The 22,500-nt window shown below is 32.9% G+C and overlaps 1 protein-coding gene across 2 annotated transcripts in view; it reads right to left on the reverse strand.

Annotated features, from left to right (window-relative positions):
* The window catches only part of LOC137621157 (uncharacterized), a 344,505-nt gene extending 328,726 nt beyond the window's left edge, over window positions 1-15,779 (reverse strand). For both annotated transcript variants that reach the window (XM_068351581.1, XM_068351582.1), the window contains exon 1: window positions 15,454-15,779. In XM_068351581.1, the coding sequence (XP_068207682.1) occupies window positions 15,454-15,493 (40 nt within the window). In that variant the 5' untranslated portion in view covers window positions 15,494-15,779. The remainder of the gene's footprint in view (window positions 1-15,453) is intronic.
* Between the last annotated feature and the right edge of the window lie 6,721 nt (window positions 15,780-22,500).

Below are 22,500 nucleotides of genomic sequence, written 5' to 3' on the forward strand. Positions count from 1 at the left end.
ATCTTTAGAAACCAAAATGCATCTCATTTTCTCCACTGATAAGAGAATTCTCTTCCTGCTTCTGTATTATCTGACACTTATAAGCGTTCTTCCTTATAGGGGCAAAGTCTATCCCTTCCCTCATGATTAATCCCCACTCTTGTTAGTTTCCCTCATTCTTATTTCCTTTACTAGTGATCAAGAGAGTCTCCCCATGTTAAGGAAAATGTCTTATGGCTTAAACAATATATATATATATATATATATATATATATATATATATATATATATATATATATATATATATATATATATATATATATATATACACACATATATATATATATATATATATATATATATATATATATATATATAATATAATATACATATGTATATAGATATATGTGTGTGTGTATTTAACTAATACGTTGCTTCAGAAAATGAAGGCAGCTCCATAGAAATATGAAATTAGTCATTGCCACGTTTCTTACACTTAGAAATTTAAAATTGAAATTGAAAATGGCGACCTTGTTCTCTTCTGGGTACTTGTTATTAATGTCTATTACAGAATTCGTCTTTTCACGTAATGCAGGAACTTCAGGGAATCAAAGCTTATACTGTATCTTCTTTATCAAGTCATTTATTTATTTGTTCCTCTAAAGTCTCGGTTGATAAAGATGAGTGCTAAAATAAGGAAAAGCCTCATAAATAAGATTGTAGACAATATACTAAGTGAATGTTTTCCAAATCCTTTTTCACAGATTTTATAATAAACTAGAAATAAAAAAAAAAAATAAGTGGCGCAGTAATCATCTCGTATACGAAAACAGAAAATATGTTTGTGGATTTATATGCAGTTTAGACTAAAGAATGGGAAATTGTTAACTTGTAAAAATTTTAATTTGATGAGGGAAATGCTTTACTGATATAGAAGCGTAAATGTTAGCCAAAAATTGTCTGAATACTAAGAAAACACTTGAACGATTTAGGTGTATGTGGGGATCCTTTAATGTGGTGAAAGGGTTCGTGTAGCAACTTAATCAGCAAAGCTATAATAGTAAGGACCACAGTCAGTTTGCTGTGAGCGCCGAGAGTAAAGTCTCCCATCATCACCAATCCGCAGAGGCTAGGATGGATGAAAACTGGCTAACCTCAAGACTTGAATAAGGACATATCTGAGACCTTTGTCCCGCAGTGAACTAGAAACGGGTCCATTTATTGTTTGTTGTTGTTGATGGGTTAAGATATAATATATCAACCTCATATTGACGCAATTTCTTATCCAGTCTATGCAGCGATTTTCTAAACATAAAAGTCTTCAATACAAGGGTTTTATCCCTCATTCAGATGTAAGACGAATGAAATCCCAAATGACCTCTTGCTCCTCTGTGCATTCATAACATGCAACTCAGTTAATCATGTATCAAATAAAACAAACCCCATTTGCTAACAACGGTCGAACTTTGTCAGCAATAACGTCGCTTAATCATTGCCCATCACCGGGACCGTGACGGCAAACCGGAAATGAAAGCGCAATCATCGAGATCCAAACATCTCCTTTTGGCAAATCAGTCGAGGGAAAGGGCAAAAGCACAGCTGAATAAAATTGCTAAATGACTCAATGACAAAATGAAACGAAACAAAAAATAACATTTGTTAATGGTAAATATAATGTGATGAAGATGACAACATCCAAGGTCAAAACTAAACATCATAAGGGTGAATGTAGTACGTTGGGACAGGCATAAACTTTCCTATCACCTGTCAAATCGATTTTCATTATGGGGAAAATGTTGTTTATCTAGTTTTACGATTCACGAAATATGATTTAATATTACCTTACCAGGAGTGAAGCCGGTTGCGAAACCAACAAAGGGTTGGGGGTAAGCTAAAAGGATACGGAAGTCTGTGTGGTCGCAGCCCTTGGTAGGTACGCAGCTCAATCGTGCTGGTTAGCAGGTAAGGATACGGCTCCCAGGCTTAGCTTAGGTGTTGTTTTTTGCGTTGGTTCCCCTTTGAAAATGTGTTTTTCAATCATAACTTTTGAAATTTCACACCCGGTCTGTCCCAACCTACTAGACAGGCTCCCATCACAGGATGCAAAAATCAGCCTACATCCTCTAGGTCACAAGGGCGCCCGCAATTTCAAGAATCGGCGCTCCCCGATATTTTCAATATCATCGCGATGAAATTGGAATGACACCTAATATGAGGGAATAAATAATCGTCAGTCATTAAAGCTTGAGCTATTCATTAGCAAATTTAAAATGTCTTTGATCTCAAATGTCACGACTGCATGTTTTACATAATTAAAATTTTTTCAATCAACGAACTTTCATTCATTTCTTTTGTGACACGTTAGGAACACATGCTCACACGCACACAATCTCTCTCCTTCACTTACACAAACACTCACTATATATATATATATATATATATATATATATATATATATATATATATATATATATATATATATATATAGTATATATATATATATATATATATATATATATATATATATATATATATATATATATTTATATGTGCATATGTATATACACACACACACACACACACATATATATATATATATATATATATATATATATATATATATATATATATATATATATATATATATTATATGTATATATTATATATATTTCATAAAGATCACATTTTAGGCTCATGAACGTTAAAATACCGCTGAGTTCATTTGACCTAATTGTATGTAATCATTATTCTTGTGCATGTTGTCAGCAATGCTAATGAATTTCTTCATCAATAGTACTACTTCTCATTCTAACAATTTTGAATTTATTTGAAATTATTTACGCTACCCTATTTGTGTTATTTTCATGGGTTTGATATATTTACGTGCACAACGTAGCTGGGGAAAAAAACGTGTTTTCAAAGTCTGCGCGTCCGTGCTCGAAAAATGCGAGGTCAAGGTCAGTATTATCATAATTATTCATACATTACCCAAATCTTTAACCTGAACCCAGAAAACATTTGGATACTAGGAAAAACGAAGTAACAAACTCGGTTTGTGTATCATAGAGAAATCACCATTATATAAGTGAACAATATTATATTGGGTATTTTCACTTTTTTTCTGGAAGTGATATGAAAAAAGTCTGTATGATACACAGAGTGAACTTATTACCTCTATTAATATTATCATTATTATTAGCAATACTAGCTGAGCTACAATCCTAGTTGTAAAAGCAGGATACTATAAGCCCAAGGTCTCCAACAGGGAAAAATAGCCCTAGGAGGAAAGGGAAAAAAGGAAATAAATAAACTAGGAAATAAGTACCAAATAATCTTTAAAATATTTTGAGATCAGTAACAACATTAACATAAATCTCGAATATAAACTATAAAAACTTAAAAAAGATAAAAGGAAGAGAAATGGTATAATGTGCTCAAGTGTACCCTCAATCAAGAGACTCTACCACAAGACAGTGGAAGACCATGGTACAGAGGCTATTGCTCAACCCAAGACTAGAAAACAAGGGTTTGATTTTGGAGTGACCTTCTCCTAGAAGAGCTGCTTACCATAGCTAAAGAGTATCTTTTATCCTTACCAAGAACGAAGAATTGTTTGGAGTCTCGGTGTTGTCAGGTGTAAGAGGACAGAGGAAAATGTGGAAAGAATAGATCAGACTATTCGGTGTATGTGTAAGCAAAGGAAAAATGAGCCGCAATACTGTCTGGCCAGTCAAAGGACTCGACACTCTCTAGCGGTAGAATCTCAACGGGTGGCTGGTGTCCTGGACAACCTAATACCTAACGAACAATAAATTTTTACCTTTTAAAGAATTGTTATAAATTAGAATATTTTGCTAATTTCACTATGAAAAAGATAGAAATGGGTTGTAGGTTTACAAGATATTTGTTCAAGATAAGTATTTATCCCTCCATCTATCTATCCATTTATGTATCTATAAACAAGCATATATATATATATATATATATATATATATATATATATATATATATATATATATATATATATATATATATTTACTGTATATACAGTATATGTGTGTGAGTGTGTGTATAAATTTAGATATAGTGTGCATTGAGGACTTCTTTCTATAATTTAACACCAATTAAAATAAAAACAAGTCCCCTTAAAATAACAATAACAACAATATGTTTCAAATCATTACTCAAATCTCTAATCACTGGTTAATATAGATAGTGTTATGTGACGAGAGTATTCATATCATATAAAATTCAGTCTTAGGATTAAACATATTGATTAGCCGCAGGTATCAATCATGCCATCATTTCTTCCTCATTATCTCCGTTGGATAGGCAGAATCTTGGACAAAATTTCCTTCATATGTCTTTAGATCCAATCTTCCACACAGTCAAATTTCCCCAGGCCAGCTCACAGATTTATGCTTTCAGTCTAACTGACAATGAAAGATCTTAATATCTCTTAACAATTATTGGCTCATATCAAACTTTTCTTCCCTAATTATTTTCTGTTAATCACCTCTTCTCTCATTTCACCATCATTAGCAACATTTGCTCCCAAATACCTATATCACTCACCCACATTCATTCTTCTACCATCTATGATAACATTCACTTCTCCATATACCTGGTTTCCATTTATCCTCATTACTTTACTTTAGCTCAACTTTGTCTTAATCTCTCTCATATTCTAGCAAATATCTATTAGGCCTACGCCCTTTCCTTTATGAGAAACTTCAGAAGTAAATAGAACTATCTTTCATTTCATTAGTCAGAAAATATTTAGGCAAGAGACTGCGAGCCACTGGCTCTTCTCCCCTGAATAAGATCCACCACATTTGACTAGCTATCAGGTATATATGCTATTGCATAAGATAAGACACAATGGACATGACTAAATTGTTCGACCCCTCTCGAGAATCGAACTTGGTTTCACTTTCTATTTTCTCTTGCTTGATAGGATATGACCCAAGAAAATAATGCAATGTGAATATTAACAACTATTTTTTCTTTTATGAGTAAAAATTGAGAGAAATTTTTATTTTTAGGAGTCATTCTGAAAACTGAATGGCTTGAGCATTAGGTAAGATTTCCATTCAATATAGAGAAATCACTTTAACTCTATACAATGGTATAAATAATTATCTTATGAGGGACAAATTATCTGTTAACTAAGCTGTAGGTTGCTTTTCGTAAGAGAGAGAGAGAGAGAGAGAGAGAGAGAGAGAGAGAGAGAGAGAGAGAGAGAGAGAGAGAGAGAGAGAGAGAGAGAGAGAGAAATCAATTATTTATGTGCTAATATGTTGGTTTGGGGTAAATGTACTAAAATCTTAACGAAATCACTGTGTTCGTATTGAGAAGGTCATTACACGAAACAAAACTTTGACTAAATAATAAATGGTTGTAAATCATTCGAGAACATCCCTATCGACGGAATATTGCGTAATTTGTTATGCACCAATTCACGAGTATGCATACACAAACCTTGAAATATGTATATATATTTCATGACTCTATACGCAATCTCTATCAAAATTAGCATATGCGTTTTTCATTCTTGTCATTACTCCAATGATTTTCATATTCCATAATGCTCGAGCTCATTTGTACTACTTTTAACTTTGAAGAACCAAAAGATGGTGAGAGGTCTATTCACTCTTATGAAACCGAGCCCTTAATCCCAAGGAAAGATGCCAATTAGTGGCCCTAATTGGGTTCACGTGAGGTCTACTTATATTAGCAATCGCTGGTTTATTTTCTTATACTAGCATGCTAAACATAAGTCTCTCAAACTCATATCTGAAAGCAAAAGCGCATGAACATCATTACGCAGAGATAACTAACATCTTTTATGTACTTTTCGTAAAAAAAAGATACTTAGAAATGCTGGAGGATGAGACTGATTAAAATATATCCATTAAAGTTCCTACTAGAGGTAATATTAAATTATTCTAATAGTCACTGGGCCCTTTGTGGAGAGCATCAGGCCAAGTGATTTCCCGAGGTTAACAAATTAATCAAAAGCGAAGGATGCCTTCACGTGTCACGTCAGTCATAGAAACCAAATGATTTCCGAAGAGGTTCTCTGTATATCTCAGCCGAAATAACAGCAAATAAGCCCCTCGGATGTCATTAGTGGGGCATTTGCCAAATGATAAAGATTCCCTCAGTTGACGTTCATAGCGCACAGGTATTCCTTGAGCAAGTTTAGCCAGATAAGAGGCCATTCCAAGTCATTACATTATGAGGAACGGTAATTCCATGCATGAGCATAGGCGTAATATTCTTTTTTATTTTCCTTTCATCTTTAATTTCAACTCTATTGTATTAAGACATTTCCTACCTTCCAAATTAGTCCTTGCAGCTGCGCCGGTCCGTTTAAGGCACATAGTTTCTATTTGTTAAATAAGAAAAGTAGATATTTGAATTATTTGTTTTACATACTGATCAGAAAATTATTTTCATTAAATTAAAAAAATGCCCGTAATGAGTTTTATTATTTTTTTTTATCTGTGTATGGACGTTTTCAAAACATTAACAAATAGGCCAAATAAATAACATTATTTTTATGGACTAGTAAATAATTGTGTCCAAAAAGCCCTTTTAGTTCCGCAAGTAAATGATGTTTACTGGATTTGGTCATTTAAAAAGAAAAATCTGCAGATCTTTTTACAGAAGCTGAATAACATAGTTCCAATCATAAAATTTACCGTAGAAGAAATAATAAATAGTACTTTGATTTCCTGGACGTTACTCAGCATAAATGATAAAATCATCACACAGTAAATTTGCCGTAAATCTATTAATATTGTCTCATTTGTGTTTTTTCATCATCAAAAAGTTAAATTATATGTTTTTATAACATGTTATAATGCTTCTAGCATTTGTAGTTTGCAATTTATTTTTGCTCAGATAAGCACCATTTAAGATAATAACTTGAAATTTAGATATCCAAGTATTCTCATAGATATATCATGGAAAAGATAAAAAAAATAAAAAAACATTTTGCTTATCAGACAGTTAATCAGAATTTAACATGAAAATCTTTCTAAAAATACCACATGGTAAGAGTTTTCTTGAAATTCTTAGAATTTTGAAGCTTATGTACATAAATGCTGCTTTTTAGTAACAACGACGCTAACAGTTTGTTAAATCATAGGTTTTCTAAATAATTTTTCTATGTATAAGAAATTACTTACAAACACATACAAACGAATGTTACGGATAGACCAGTAAATCACTAGAATTAAGAATCAAACAGAAATAATACACTGTAAGAAATGAACAAACGACAAATGCTTTATTTGTACTTTTGAAGGATTTCGACCATCTGATAACCTTGACAGAAGCAAAGGTCACAATGCAGCAATGTGGTTAAAAGGAATATCATTGAAGTTTTATTTATAAAGTCAAACAGTGATGGTGTTTTGAATTTAAACTCTGGATGTTATGTCATTTCCATGGTAAAGATAGGTGTTGTTTAACATATATCTTGTAACTAAGGATAAACGAAAGTCTGCTAGGAAAAATTTGTGGATTGCGACTCTGCTATATCCTACATATTCCTTTTATATTTTTTTCATATTCAGAATACATGGCAACCAATCTTCATATAAATATATATATATATATATATATATATATATATATATATATATATATATATATATACATAGAGAGAGAGAGAGAGAGAGAGAGAGAGAGAGAGAGAGAGAGAGAGAGAGAGAGAGAGAGAGAGAGCATGACTAGCAACTTTACTCATAAAGACCACCTGCCTGTTAGACCTTTCTGTTATGAAACGTCCTTCACAATATAAATAAGTTCATGTATCGGTGGCTTGTACTTTTGTATAAAAATGCAGACAGATTTAAGTGAATTTACAAACATGCGCATTGTCTAGTGTACAGTCAAATGACAGTGAGTCTTATAAGCAATCTACACATGTAAAGAAATGGGCAGCGAATGACGACAAACTATTGAATTTGGGGTTACAGGCATTTAAGGTTTATTTTGAACGTCGATCGTGAAAGGCAAAGGTAAGGGACACTGACAATGCCCTAGAGACTGACCATATATACACATATGATCAGCGCCCAAGAACCTCTCCACCCAAGCTAGGACCAGGGAAGGTCAGGCAATGGCTGCTGATGACCCAGCAGGTAGACCTATAGGTTCCCATAAACACCCCATGCTTAGCTCACAAGGATGGTGTGGTTGCAGACACTACAAGAAACTATCGAGCTTGAGAGTGGGTATCGAACCCCAGTACAGCAGATCGCCAAGCAGGGACGTTTCCAGTAGGCTGCTTTAGAAAAAAAAATAAATAAATAAATAAAATCAAAAAAAAAAAATAAAAAAATAAAAAAAAAATAATAAAAAAGCACTGTATTCTGTATACAAACAATTCACAAAACTACAAGATCTTGGAACTTAAAATTGACACGACTCAAGAAAATGTCTCTTCTCTTCCGAACAAAGACGAACTGAAGACGCATAACGACTCGCATAGCGAGAATCAAGTCGATTAGTAAGACCATTTACATAAAATTCCCAATGATAAATTTGCTGCAATCCCAACGAATGGTCCACTGGAACATCAATGATCCTTTTAAATTCCCGACGAAGCCTCGAAAACAAAGAGCGAAGGATGCAGTAATAAGGAGATATGATGGCGTGGTGACGTGTGGAATAAAGAACGAGATGCAGTGATAGATATAAGTGATAATGAAGAGGTTTAAAGAAAATAAAAAAAAAATTCTCATCAGGGATAAAGAGACAATATAAACGATGTCTTGTATGTGTGCTGACATATATACAGAAAAACAAAGATACATAAAATGATTAAAAAAAAAAAGACGGAGGAGCGAAAAGAAGGCATTTTTATTTTTATTTTTTTTCATTTTTTTTTTTTTTTTTTTTTTTTTTGCAAAAGCGTGACAACCCCAACATGTATCATTATGAAAATGCTGAAACGTAATAATCTAACGCATTGTGTTTGTAATGGTTCAGATGTTAGAGCATACGATAATGAAAACGTTGAAAGATGTGATTTTTCGTTTAAAATTCTAATTTTATACGAAGAGTTTCCTGACTTGATTATTCTCGAGTAACAGTAGTTAATTTTCTTTGTCAATATCATTAACGCTGTCAGTGTCAGCAGTTTTCAATATCAATATTAATCTTTCCCTATTGGAGCCCTTAGGCTTAGAGCATCTTGCTTTCCCAACTATGGTTATAACCTAGCATGTGATAATAATAATAATAATAATAATAATAATAATAATAGTAATAATAACAATAATAATAATAATAACAACAACGACAACAGCAATAGTAGCCGTAGCAACAATAATACAAGCTGCTGTGTTATGTATATCATATTATGTTGAATAACCTTCAAATGCTGTCTAAAAAAAAAAACTACAAACTAGCAGACAGTGAGATAACGTGTGCAAATTTAACAAACTAATTGTACATATTCTAGGAGCAATTACGGTACACCCCACCCAAACAAACAAAAAAAAAACGTGAAATTAGCACAAGCATTCATTAAAATTTCGACCACTATTAGATCTTGAACAACTCGCATTACCCCGGGGAAACTTGAAAGAGGTATATTACTATTACTGTAGACATCAGTTACTAACAAAAAATAAACGTGGGCGAGTGGGGCTGTTTTAAGTGGGTATAATCTCATAAAAAAGTCCTTGCCTAATCTGCGTTACGATTATAAGACTTATTTATGGGAACAAAGGTATGTGAACGACTGCGATAATTGTTCACAGCCTTCAGAATCTCAGAATGACTGGGTAGTTAGCGCCGTCTTTTACCATTCTATTCCTTAGATGATATTATATGCACTGTTAAACAAACTTCATTTTAATCGGAAATTCTCCGTAAGAATATGCTGTTCTCAGTCGTATTTCAGTAAAATACAGGCGACCGCAATTTTTACCCTACTTTGTCATTATCTTTTATGGGTTAGTGACCATATCACCCAACGTCAATATATCGGTTTTTAAAACGGTAAATGCCTGGCAACATTTATTCCAGAATTTTTACCGTTTTATGACAAATTTTTAACAGTGTGTAGGCCTATGTGCGCTTTAGTAAAGTACTGATCTTATTACTTTAAAAATTAAAAAACTACCATTAAGCATCAAAATCAGCCCTCTAACTATGTAGCATTTGTTTTATACGACTCTGATCATTCTTGTTTTTTTTTTTTTTTTTTTTTTTTTTTTTTTTTCAGGTAATGTTGGCTGCTATCTTTGGTAGATGTCAAAGGACAGAAATAAACTATCACACCGACTCACCCAATAACAATGACAGTTATTAAATGCAGTAACAACATTTATGAATAGAACATTTGTTGAATTGGCCTTAACTAATGACAATTATATTTACGGTAGCGACTTTTATAGAAAAGCTAAATAGTCCTGTGATTTTTGCACTTGATAATGACCTCCAGAATGGCTATTTACTTTTATATATGAATCAAATTTTAGATATAAACTCCTATGATAATCAGAATAATATTGGGAGCTAAATGGCAAGACAGAATTAGAAACGAAACTACAGTATATGAGATTACGCGAGTGACATGTGGATGAGAGCATGGTGAGCGGTAGATGGAGACGGTTTGGGCATGCTCTTTGCGCTCTCCAAGAGAGTTTGGTTCACCAAACATTTAACTGGGCTCCGCAAGGTGCTACAAGAGTTGGAACACCTAGGCCTACATGGTTAAGGATTAGGAAGCGTGAAGTCGGAAATGATGAATGGAGAAGTATTGAATTAAAAGCTCAAGATAGAGACGACTGGCCAAATCTAATCGAGGCCCTTGGCGTCAATAGGCGTAGGAGGTATGATGAAGATAATCAATGCAAAGTTTCTTTTGCTCGTGAAAGTCATACAGAAAGTATGAATATCTTTACGTCCTTTCTTAATGCACCATGGTTATATTTCTTTAGTCGATTTATTATTGGTTATGGGCTACTTCGATTTCTTTTTGTCAGGTAATACCTGTTTGAAATTTATCTTACCAAATCAAGCCTATCAACTATTTTCTGTGTCCCATTATCCGAGACAAAAACGTCAAGCAATCTTTTACCGGAATCGTTTTACCGTCAGGGATAGATCGGACGAGGTCAAGGATACAACAAATCAGACATTGAAAATATAAATATCGCTGATTTCACTACGTAACTAGAACACCGGTTTAGTGAAATCCTATAATTTTAGAAGACTTAAAACTTACCGATTGAATTTCTAGTTATAATTAACTTAAAAATCATAGTTTGCACTGATATATATATATATATATATATATATATATATATATATATATATATATATATATATATATATATATATATACATATAATGTAAATATACATATATGTTATATATATATATATATATATTATATATATAATAAACATACATATATTATATATACATATATATATAATGTATATATACATAATATATATATATATATATATATATATATATATATATATATATATATATATATATATATATATATATAAAATTGTATCACAAACAATGGTGATTTTCAGTTTTTTTTTTTCTCAAATCAGCCACAAATACCCTTTAATAACGAATTCTCTCTACCATGGGATCACAGACCCCTGGGGAAATTTGTTGATAAATATATATGCCCGGCGATTCGGATCCTTGGCCGGTCAGAAATATTTATCGTTAAAGGAATTTCCCAATGGCTCTGTGAATTTGACATTAAAGGATATTTGTGACTTATCTAATACATCAAAATCAAAATACGACAACTCAAAAGGCCAGAGCGAGAACAACAGCCAGTGTGGAAAAGAAGTGGGAAAATAAAGAGTAAACTATAAGAGAAAAATAAAAAAAATAAAATACTTGAAGATAAATAACGATGTTCACATCTAAACTGATACGAAACTCAAATCAACCTGCTCAGCCAATAAACATTTGCGCAAATATTGAAGTTCTGAAATTCCACGTTTTCAACTATTTGATGAGGAGGATCACTCCGCAGTTTGACCACAACCGGTAATACTTCTAAAACTAGAGGGGCACTTGCCACTCAGTAGAGAGCATGCCTTCGCCACGCCACTCAGTAGAGAGCATGCCTTCGCCACGCCAAGCACCCCTAGTTCGAGGAAGTTTCGTTGAAATTGGTTCAGAACCTTTTACGTAATGCTCACAAACAAAAGATTAACTGACAAACATGTGCCATTTAATCAACACTGCGAATATATTCTAAGTGCTGATGCGTACTTATACTCCGATGTACTTTATCCAAAAGGTTATAATTTCCCGACTACCAAGTTTGATAAAAATCGGTACAGTACTTTTTGTGTAATGTTGCTCACAAACGAATACATAAACTAAGAAACAGACAACAGAAGTAAATATATACCCTTGGCAAAATCTTCGATATTTGGCGAAGGAAATAATCCGTAGTATTGAGTATTGTGAAAGAAAGGGCAAGTCTTGCATTACGTAGTGACTATATAGTCTGGGATGATCTGAACGCAAAGGATGGCCGGAATTATGAAAAGTCTGAAATTTGTGCTAAGAGCTAATTGAACGATGGTTAAAGAGATTAATATCCAGATCAAGGATAAGGAATTAAGAAACCGGATATGTTTCCCAAAAGTAATGTTTCAACCGAGAATCGACCCGGAATTTTATACAACTGTAAGGAGTTAAAGGAAAATTATCGATAAAGAGATCTGAGGTCAAATGACCTAGACCTACTTACAATCCTGCTTTAATTTCTATTACAGTTTAACTTCATCACTCATAATTTGCACAATGCACTAATCTTATTAAGTGATTCAACGACCAAAGAGGAAAACCACATATACGTATATAGTATGAGAGGTAAAGGGCCAAGAAAAGTAACCTAAAAAACTCCAAATATTACATTCCTGTATTCATTATGGTATCCACCTAAAAAATACCATCAGCAATACATTATCTTAAAATTCTGTAATAATACTAAGAAAGCACCAACCTAGCCCTCATGATGAACATGGTCAAAAGCAGCACTAAAGTTAAGACCAATCTTCCGAACTTCATGACTACGATCAAGGGATTTCCGCATAACACTGGAGATTGTTAGAGGAGCATCACAAGCTCCAAGGGCCTTGGGAAAGCTTAACTGCAGACTATGGAACAGACGATTACTCTCAGAAGATCTAATCAAACGTTATATCAACAGGAGCTATTCAAAAACTTTACATAAAATTGGTATTATACAAATTTGGCGGCAATCAGCCAGGATTTACATATTACAGTAAAGTAGCAATGCCAATTTTCCAACAAGTGCAAAAAGAACCTCTTCCTTATAACTTAGCAAAAATTAAAAAAAAAAAATACACATAAGCCTAAAAACATAAATAAGCACACACACACACACATATATAAATATATATATATATATATATATATATATATATATATATATATATATATATATATATATATATATATATATATATATGTGTGTGTGTGTGTGTGTGTGTGTGTGTGTGTGTGTGTGTGTCTATACAGTATATATGAATGAAATGCAGACAACAAATAAGAGTTATGGACGAACCTCCATAGACTGCAGAGACTGTTAATGAATTTACGTACTTAGGACAGACAGTTAGTTTTTTCCAAAACCTACAGATAGACTCTATCTGTAGGCCTTGTTTTTTTCCCTAAGATATGAGACCGATATTAAAAGAAGGGTGAGCATGAGATGGAGAGCATTTGGTGAACAAAATGAGATCACAATGATAAAATGCCACTCTATCTAAAAAGAAAAGTATTTAATGAGATGGTCTTACCAGAATTAACCCTGTGCATCAGACACTTGACACTTAGAGCCTTAAAATATAAGCTAGTTACAAGAGCTATGTTAAGAATATTGATGGGAATAACACCTAGAGACAGAAAAGAGCAATATGGATAAGAGAGCAAACTAATGTAGGGAATATTCTACAAACATATAAGGAAAAGACATGGGCAGGGGTAGGACATATAATGAGAATGACAAACACTAGATGGACATTACGAATAACAGAATGTGTCCCAAGATATTGTAAAAGAAGCAGGTGAAGTTAGAGAAGACGATGGATTGACGAACAAAATTTGCGTGTGTGGAATGGCATAGAAAGACCATAAGCAGGCACAAGTGGGAGGATATGTCCAAGGCTTTTGTTCTGCAGTGGACTAGTAACGGCTATGATGATTTTGTGTATATATATTATATATATATATATATATATATATATATATATATATATATATATATATATATATATATATATATATGCGTGTGTGAGAGCTCAAAATACCATGGAAACATTAGGAAATGGGTTATTAAAGAATTGGATCATTCAAATTTGCCAGGAGGTAGAAGTGGGGGAAGGTGGGAGAAGTGTTCGATAGATGGGGTAAAATGCATATTTAGGAAAACAGCCTTGACATCCAGGGAAGAGAATGATAGGCTAAGGTGAATAGCGTTGTCTATAAGAAGATTCAACTGCTAATGTTCCTTTTATGTAAGTGTATGTAGGGACTAAAGTTGGTAAGTTTCACGCCATGATTTGGTATTCGAAGGATGAATTCGCCAGTGATTGTTGGACTGTTTTGTCTTGATCCTCCTGTTGTGGGAAACAGCTTGATATTCAAAAGCTAATTTATATATATATATATATATATATATATATATATATATATATATATATATATATATATATATATATATATATATATATATATATATATATATGTGTGTGTGTGTGGGGGGGTGTAGGCCTATATGACCGTAGATTTTTTTCACAATTATATATACACAATCCTATCAAGCAAACGATGATATATCGAAGCTGTACCTATTATGTCATAATAAATCCATTTAAACTAACGTTATCACGAGCAAATCTTGAAATAAAAAAAAGCAGTTTACAAATACACATTAAACACCAGACGCTATTATTTTCCGACGCACAAAACCATTGCGTTTAAGCACTTCCGTGAATATATTACGGTGTAAAATTGGCTGAACATCCCATTAACCCGGCCCATAATTCTTGACCTCTTCCTTCAAACATGTCCAGAGACCTACATTTTAATTACCCTTTGTAGGCCTACTATAGACCACTAATATCTCTTCTCTTTCCATGCAATAGATCACGATTGCAATTACTATTGTTACATCTATTACTGTTGTTATTTGTTAATTTTTAAATCATTTATATCTTATAAGTGACTTAGACATTAACTAATAGCCTTTGAACAAAGCTAAACTTCAAGAAATCTAACCTACTAGGCATAGTACTAGAAATAGAAGTCAATACAAAATCAAATTCAACTTGAACAAAAGTTTGTCTTACAACTTCACAAGAAAGTTTCAGTCTTGACGAAGTATGATAAACAGTCAATGTTGCAGAAGAAAATTGACGGGTGACTTACTGTTAAAAATGAAAGGAATGAAGAAGACGACACCGTGCATTTGCTTTACACTTTCGCAGGCTCAATCACAACTGACGTTTTCGTTGTCACTATTCGAAATCACATGCTGTTCTTCATCGACTGCTGAAGATTTAGAGATAAATTTCCACAAGCCTCACAAGAGCACTAAAATACAAGTTCTCGAGCATGAAAGAACACTGCGATAAAGATTCCGTATGTTTATAGTAGCTAGAGTAAGCAGAACCGCCAATGAAAAGACTAGAACTAGCGAGCAAAGTTTCAAAGTTTAGGCAGAGCAACTTCTCCGTGTATTGCCTCTAGCGCGGTTCGTTGGAAACTGACTAATCGACTACCCCTTCCTCAGACAGTGACTCCTCAGTGCCTCACGCAGTTTATGCAGTGACCCAAACTGATCATTCGAAATGCCCAATGTCAGATCTAGAAATTAACTAGTCTTAACTTCAATAATTTTGAGATTTCTTGATTTCCGGGTAAATCTTTCCGGCTGTTTCTCAAAACTCATTAGTTTGATTAATAGTCGCCTCTCTTTTTTTTACTCTTGTTTTCATTACTACTTTTCCAATTCTTTTCCAAAGTTTGGTCCTGTTTTTATTTTCTTCGTTTGAACTAGGTTTTCTTTTTCGTTGCTGAGGCTTTTCTCATTTCCGTCTTTTTTTACCGGTGAACGTGAAACATAACTCATTTTGTCATTTCCATTTTGTATTTATACTACTGGTCTGTCAAAAGTACTACAGAGACAATTAGTAAAATTAGTCATGACCTAAGTGTATCACTATATTATAATCTGTCTCTTTGTACTCAAATATATATATGATAAGATTTTTATCATCATAAATATATCGTTTTTGTTAAAGAATAAGTTAATGGGTGAATTGTTGAGAAACACAATTGATTTGTGAGTAGTTTAGTGTTGACACGATTTGTTGGCCGTATGGTATAAAACAATTATCACAAATACTTTGGTTCTCTTGTTCTGATAATTTTAAGAATCAATGCATATATTTCAAACATAATTTGAGTTTTAATAAGCATCCGGTGTAGCTCAAATAACATGTAGCTGCTCATTTCATCATAAATTTTTTTCACTTTGTAAACGCGTATGTAAGAGGAAACGCTAGCCATATTTTTTATGCAGAATCTTATCATAGAAAGATATTAGAACTTTAAATAACATTTCATGCTCAAATGATATTTCAGAACAAAAATTAAATACGTTACTGTGACTGCAGCACGAATCCCTCGGTACATCGACTCCTGTGAGATTAGTCGTGGAGGAGCTGTCTGTCTGGATAGAATGTAACAAGGGAAATGGCATAGTCTAATGATAAAAATGTATGCATAAGGGATATGAATTCAAAATTATTACTTATTCTCGTGAATTCAAAGTTATCACTTATTTTTGCTAAAGCCGTTTTGCGTATAAAGCAAATGGTAGCTAGGTAGTAGGTTAGCCTAGGCACCAGCCACCCGTTGAGATACTACCGCTAGAGAGTTATGGGGTCTTGTGACTGGCCAGGCAGTAGTACATGGGATCCTTCTCTCTGGTTACGGTTCATTTTCCTTTTGCCTACTCACACACACACACACACACACACCGAATAGTCTGGCCTATTCTTTACATATTCTCCTCTGCCTCATATACCTGACAACACTGAGATTACCAAATAATTCTTCTTACTGCACTGTAAATGTTCAGTGGCCACTTTCCTCTTTGTAAGGGTAGAAGAGGCACTTTGGCTATGGTAAGTAGCTCTTCTAAGAGAAGGATACTCCAAAATCAAAACATTGATCTCTAATCTTAGGTAGTGCCATAACCTCTGTACCATGGTCTTCCACTGTCTTGGGTTAGAGTTCTCTTGCTTGAGGGTGCACTCGGGCACACTTCTATCATAATTCTCTTCCTCTTGTTTTGTTAAAGTTTTTATAGTTTATATAGGCGATGTTTATTTTAATGTTGCTCTTCTTAAAATATTTTATTTTTCTTCGTTTCCTTTCCTTACTGAGTTATTTTCCCTGTTGGAGCCCCTGGGCTTATAGCATCCTGCTTCTCCAACTAGGGTTGTAGTTTAACAAATAATAATAATAATAATAATAATAATAATAGGATCATGATTTCTAAATTTGCAATTAATTATTACAAGTCATATAGCTTAGGCTATAGTCAACGCTACATACGTCAAGTCTCTTTGGAGGTTTCTTTAGTTCAAAGGGTAAATTATAAATGAACAAATAAACTATGTGGTTAGTTATCTTCTCTATTAGAAATACAATTAATTCTATCCTTTTTTATTATTCTACTTTTACTTTGCGAACGGAAGACTATACTGTAATCAGGTTTGACATAATCGGTCTCACCTATTATGCGCAGATTCGACAGAATGACAGTAACAACTTTCTTCAAGTAATAATAATAATAATAATTATAATAATAATATGGCCCTGGGGCCTAGGGCTATGATATATGCTTTATAATACATAGGGGCCTAAGCTATATGTTATAGAGAGCTACAATACATGTTTGCATTAAATCTTTGTAACTTATAAAGGGTGTTTATTAGACCATAAAGTAGGATGTGTGAAATTCCTCCACAGTCTGAGTATAGTATACTTGCGTCCTCATTTTCTGCATAGGCCTATACAGTTAATAAGAATAATACTGTGACGGACCAAGAGTAGGATGTGACTCAAAGCCCGTCACCATACTATCGAGAAGCCCCAAGTTCACCTCACCTCAGCGAGGGAGGCAAACTGAGCCATTATACAACCAGCTGGACCTATATTCATCATAAGTTGGGTCTAACGAAATCCTAAGCTAATCTCGAGACATAAAAGTTACTAAAGGCTAATTATTAATAAACCAAGTAATAGATAAGGATTACGATTGAAGACGTTATATATATATATATATATATATATATATATATATATATATATATATATATATATATATATATATATATATATATATATATATATATATATATATATATATATATATATATATATTCTGCCTTGTTTCGAGTATTGTTCTCCTGTCTTGTCTTCAGCTGCTGAATCTTATCTTCATATGTTGGACAGGAACTTGCACTCTATTTAAATTTCTTATTCCTGATCTAGGCATTATTCTCTGCCACCGTCATTCAGTTCTTTATGCATGTTGCATAAGATTTTTCATAACTACACCCATCCTTTGCATTCAGATCTTCCCCGACCGTACCATCCTGTTCGCAATACTCGCTATGCAATTAATTCTTACAAGGGAGGGGAAGGATTGAATCTGTGTGCAGTCTATACGCAACTATTTGAATAATTTCGGTATTCAAGAAATTCTCTTCCAGCTATAACCAGATTGTAGAATGGTCTTCCTAATCAGGTTGTTGAATAGCTAGCATAAGATCACTGGCTAGTTCTTCACCGCTAGCTCCCCCTTCCTTTATAACGTAGTGGTTAAAAAAAAAAAAAAAAAAAAAAAAAACTTTGGCTTGTGATAGTAAATGCCAAATAAATCTTGTGTGTCCTGTAGCGCATTTATTATAGGTTTTGGAACTGATTAGCAGACTACAAAATAAAGTACACAGTCTTTTACTAACACACTTGTCTACGACCGGTCAGGTTACGCACGCTGCTCAAAACAAATCAAAATTCAAATGTAAACTGAAAATACTGAACAGCATATAGGTAACAAATAAATTATTATTATTATTATTATTATTATTATTATTATTATTACTATCCAAGCTACAACCCTAATTGGAAAAGCAAGATGCTATAAGCCCAGGGGCTCCAATAGGGAAAAATAGCCCTGTGAGGAAAGGAAATAAGGAAATAAATAACTGAAGAGAACAAATTAACAATAAACCATTCTAAAAAAAAGTAATGTCGATAGAGATATGTCATATATAAACTATTAACAACGTCAAAAACAAATATGTCATATATAAACTATAAAAAGACTCGTGTCCGCCTGGTCAACAAAAAAGCATTTGCTCCAACTTTGAACTTTTGAAGTTCTACTGATTCAACAACCCGATTAGGAAGATCATTCCACAACTTGGTAACAGCTGGAATAAAACTTCCAGAGTACTGCGTAGCATTATAAAGGAATTTGTAGCCGTTTCGATTTTTTTATTATCATAAGGAGTGGATTTCTGAAAACTTCTAAATGTAATCTTGAGGGAGTTTAATTCATCATCATCTCCTCTTACACATATTGACGCAAAGGGCCTCGGTTAGATTTCGCCTGTCGTCTCCACCTTGAGCTTTTAATTCAATAATTCTCCATTCATCATCTCCTACTTTGCCCTTCATAGTCCTCAGCCATGTAGGGCTGGGTCTTCCAACTCTTCTAGTGCCTTGTGGAGCCCAGCTGAATGTTTGGTGAATTAATCTCTCATGGGGAGTGCGAAGAGCATGCCCAAACCATCTCCATCTACCCCTCATCATGATCTCATCCACATATGGCACTTGAGTAATCTCTCTTATAGTTTCATTTCTAATCCTGCCCTGGCATTTAAATGGAGTTTAATTAACAGACGGTAATTTAATTGCGTTATGGAGGAGTTGAGAGAAAGACGACGGGTATGCCTTGAAATGTTTATCTAAACTAGAAAAAGATTCAAGCAAGGAATACATATCTTAATAATAGTAAAATAAAAGGATATGGATGCTAGATATTTGCAAGACCTCTCAATTTAAGAGGTAAAAATGCGAAAGAGACTTGTAAAATCTTTTGTAATCCCTAGTTCATGAATAAACAAAAACGAGAATATGTGTTAGAAAATGGCGAAAAAAAAGTTAGGAAAAATTGTTCGCAAAAGAGCTTAAAAAACATTGTGGACAAAGCCAACAACGCTATCTGATTCGAACTAGATATCACTCTTAATTGAATGTTTTCAATCTGTCATCAGCAAGTGTTAATCAAGCTAATTAACAGAAAATTTGCAACCACCTGCAATTACATGGAAACGCGCGCCAGTGGTCTATGTAGAATGATCATGTTCGTATCTCATCCTGTTTATCTTGAAATGCATCATGATGTAGTTGAGTTTGAACAATACGCACAAATTGAGGCTTTGGCTGGTAGGGTTAGAGGTTGTTGACCTCATTATTTTCCGAGGAAATTATTTGATTTTGTTAATATAATTCCTTTAATTCTTTTTTTGGCTTCATGTGCTGATAATACGGGACAGTGAAGGATAATTGAGTTATCAGCAGCCAACGCAAGAGCCCGTGGTTTGCATATTTATGTGCAAAGTCAATCCAATAGCAGTAGCAGGGCCATTGAGTGTTCTTCCTTGATAATAAATCAAGACTAACTTTGTTTTTATCTTAATTGACAAGCAGAACAGTTACATTTTCAATTTCCTCCACCTTTTTTGACACGGTTACTACCGAAAGCGTTGAATCCAACTGGAAACGGAAAGAATATCTTTCCTACCGTAATGAGATTCGAACCTAGACACAGATGCGTTTAAACCAAACGAATTGAATCGATTCAATTCCTGAAGAACCAACACGTTTTCTTACGCGAATGAAGGTAGACGGTCTTGTGGTAGAGTTCTCTTGTTTGAGGGTACACTCGGGCACACTATTCTATCTTATCTTTCTTCATCTTGTTTTTATGAAGTTTTTAGATTTTATATGAAAGAATTATTTTAATAATGTCACTGTTCCTAAAATATTTTACTTTAATGGTTTATTACTTCTCAAATAGTTTATTTATTTTCCTTTCCTCACCGGGCTATAATCCCTGTTGGAGCCCTTGGGCTTATGGTATACTGCTTTTCCACTTAGAGTTGTAGCTTATCAAATAATAATAATAATAATAATAATAATAATAATAATAATAATAATAATAATAATAATAATAATAATATGCACGATGATCACAAAGAATGGCATATAGGTTATAGAGTTAATTGGACGCCAAACTGAAATTCTGGCGTTTTCTTCTAGCGTATTTAAGTTGGGTTTATCAAGACAGAATGGGCTAGCAGATCAAATTGATGAAAGCTATCTCACACACACTAACATATATACATATAGGCCTATGAATATAATTATGCCCTGTTTTTTTCTTTATATATATATATATATATATATATATATATATATATATATATATATATATATATATATATATATATATATAAAGTGGGCTTCTTCTGCCCAGGCAAGGATTCAAACCTTTGCCGCCAAACCGAAGTAAAGGTCATGGCTCACTAAGATTTAGACCATTCAGCTGTAAAGAAAAGTCTACCTTTATTTTGACTTGGCGGCAAAGGTTCGAATCCTTGCCCGGAGAGAAATACTTATCATGAAAAGAATTTACCCTTCGGTCTGTGATCATCTGGTAGAGGGAATTCGATAATAAAGGGTATTTATGGTTATATATATACTGTATATATATGTATATATATATATATATATATATATATATATATATATATATATATATATATATATATGTATACACAGTACATATATATATATATATATATATATATATATATATATATATATATATATATATATATATATATATATATACTGTATATATACGTTATATATATATATATATATATATATATATATATATATATATATATATATATATATATATATATATATATATATATATATATATATATTATACCACAAATATTTATATATGCATAAACTAATTTTAATGCTTTAAAATCATAACTGAGTTATATTCGTTATCACACTATACGTTAACTTGTTTTGCAATATCTATTGTGTCCAAACTTTACAAAAGATAATTAAGACAGGTAAATTGTAATTTTCTCTTAAAAATTATTTTTATTTATGAAATGTTTGGATAAATATAACAAAACCAAAAGGCTCTAAAAAATAAGAAAATAAAAATATAAATAACCTTGATCTTTATTTTACTACATAACTCACCAATCCAAAACATTGTTATTGCTGTATAGGATTAAGATTACAGTAATTTTCCTGCACAAATACAAGATTTCTTCTTCTGATGATGATGATGATGATTAT

Source organism: Palaemon carinicauda, chromosome 27 (genome assembly GCF_036898095.1).
Source record: "Palaemon carinicauda isolate YSFRI2023 chromosome 27, ASM3689809v2, whole genome shotgun sequence".
NCBI classification, from domain to species: Eukaryota; Metazoa; Arthropoda; class Malacostraca; order Decapoda; family Palaemonidae; genus Palaemon; species Palaemon carinicauda.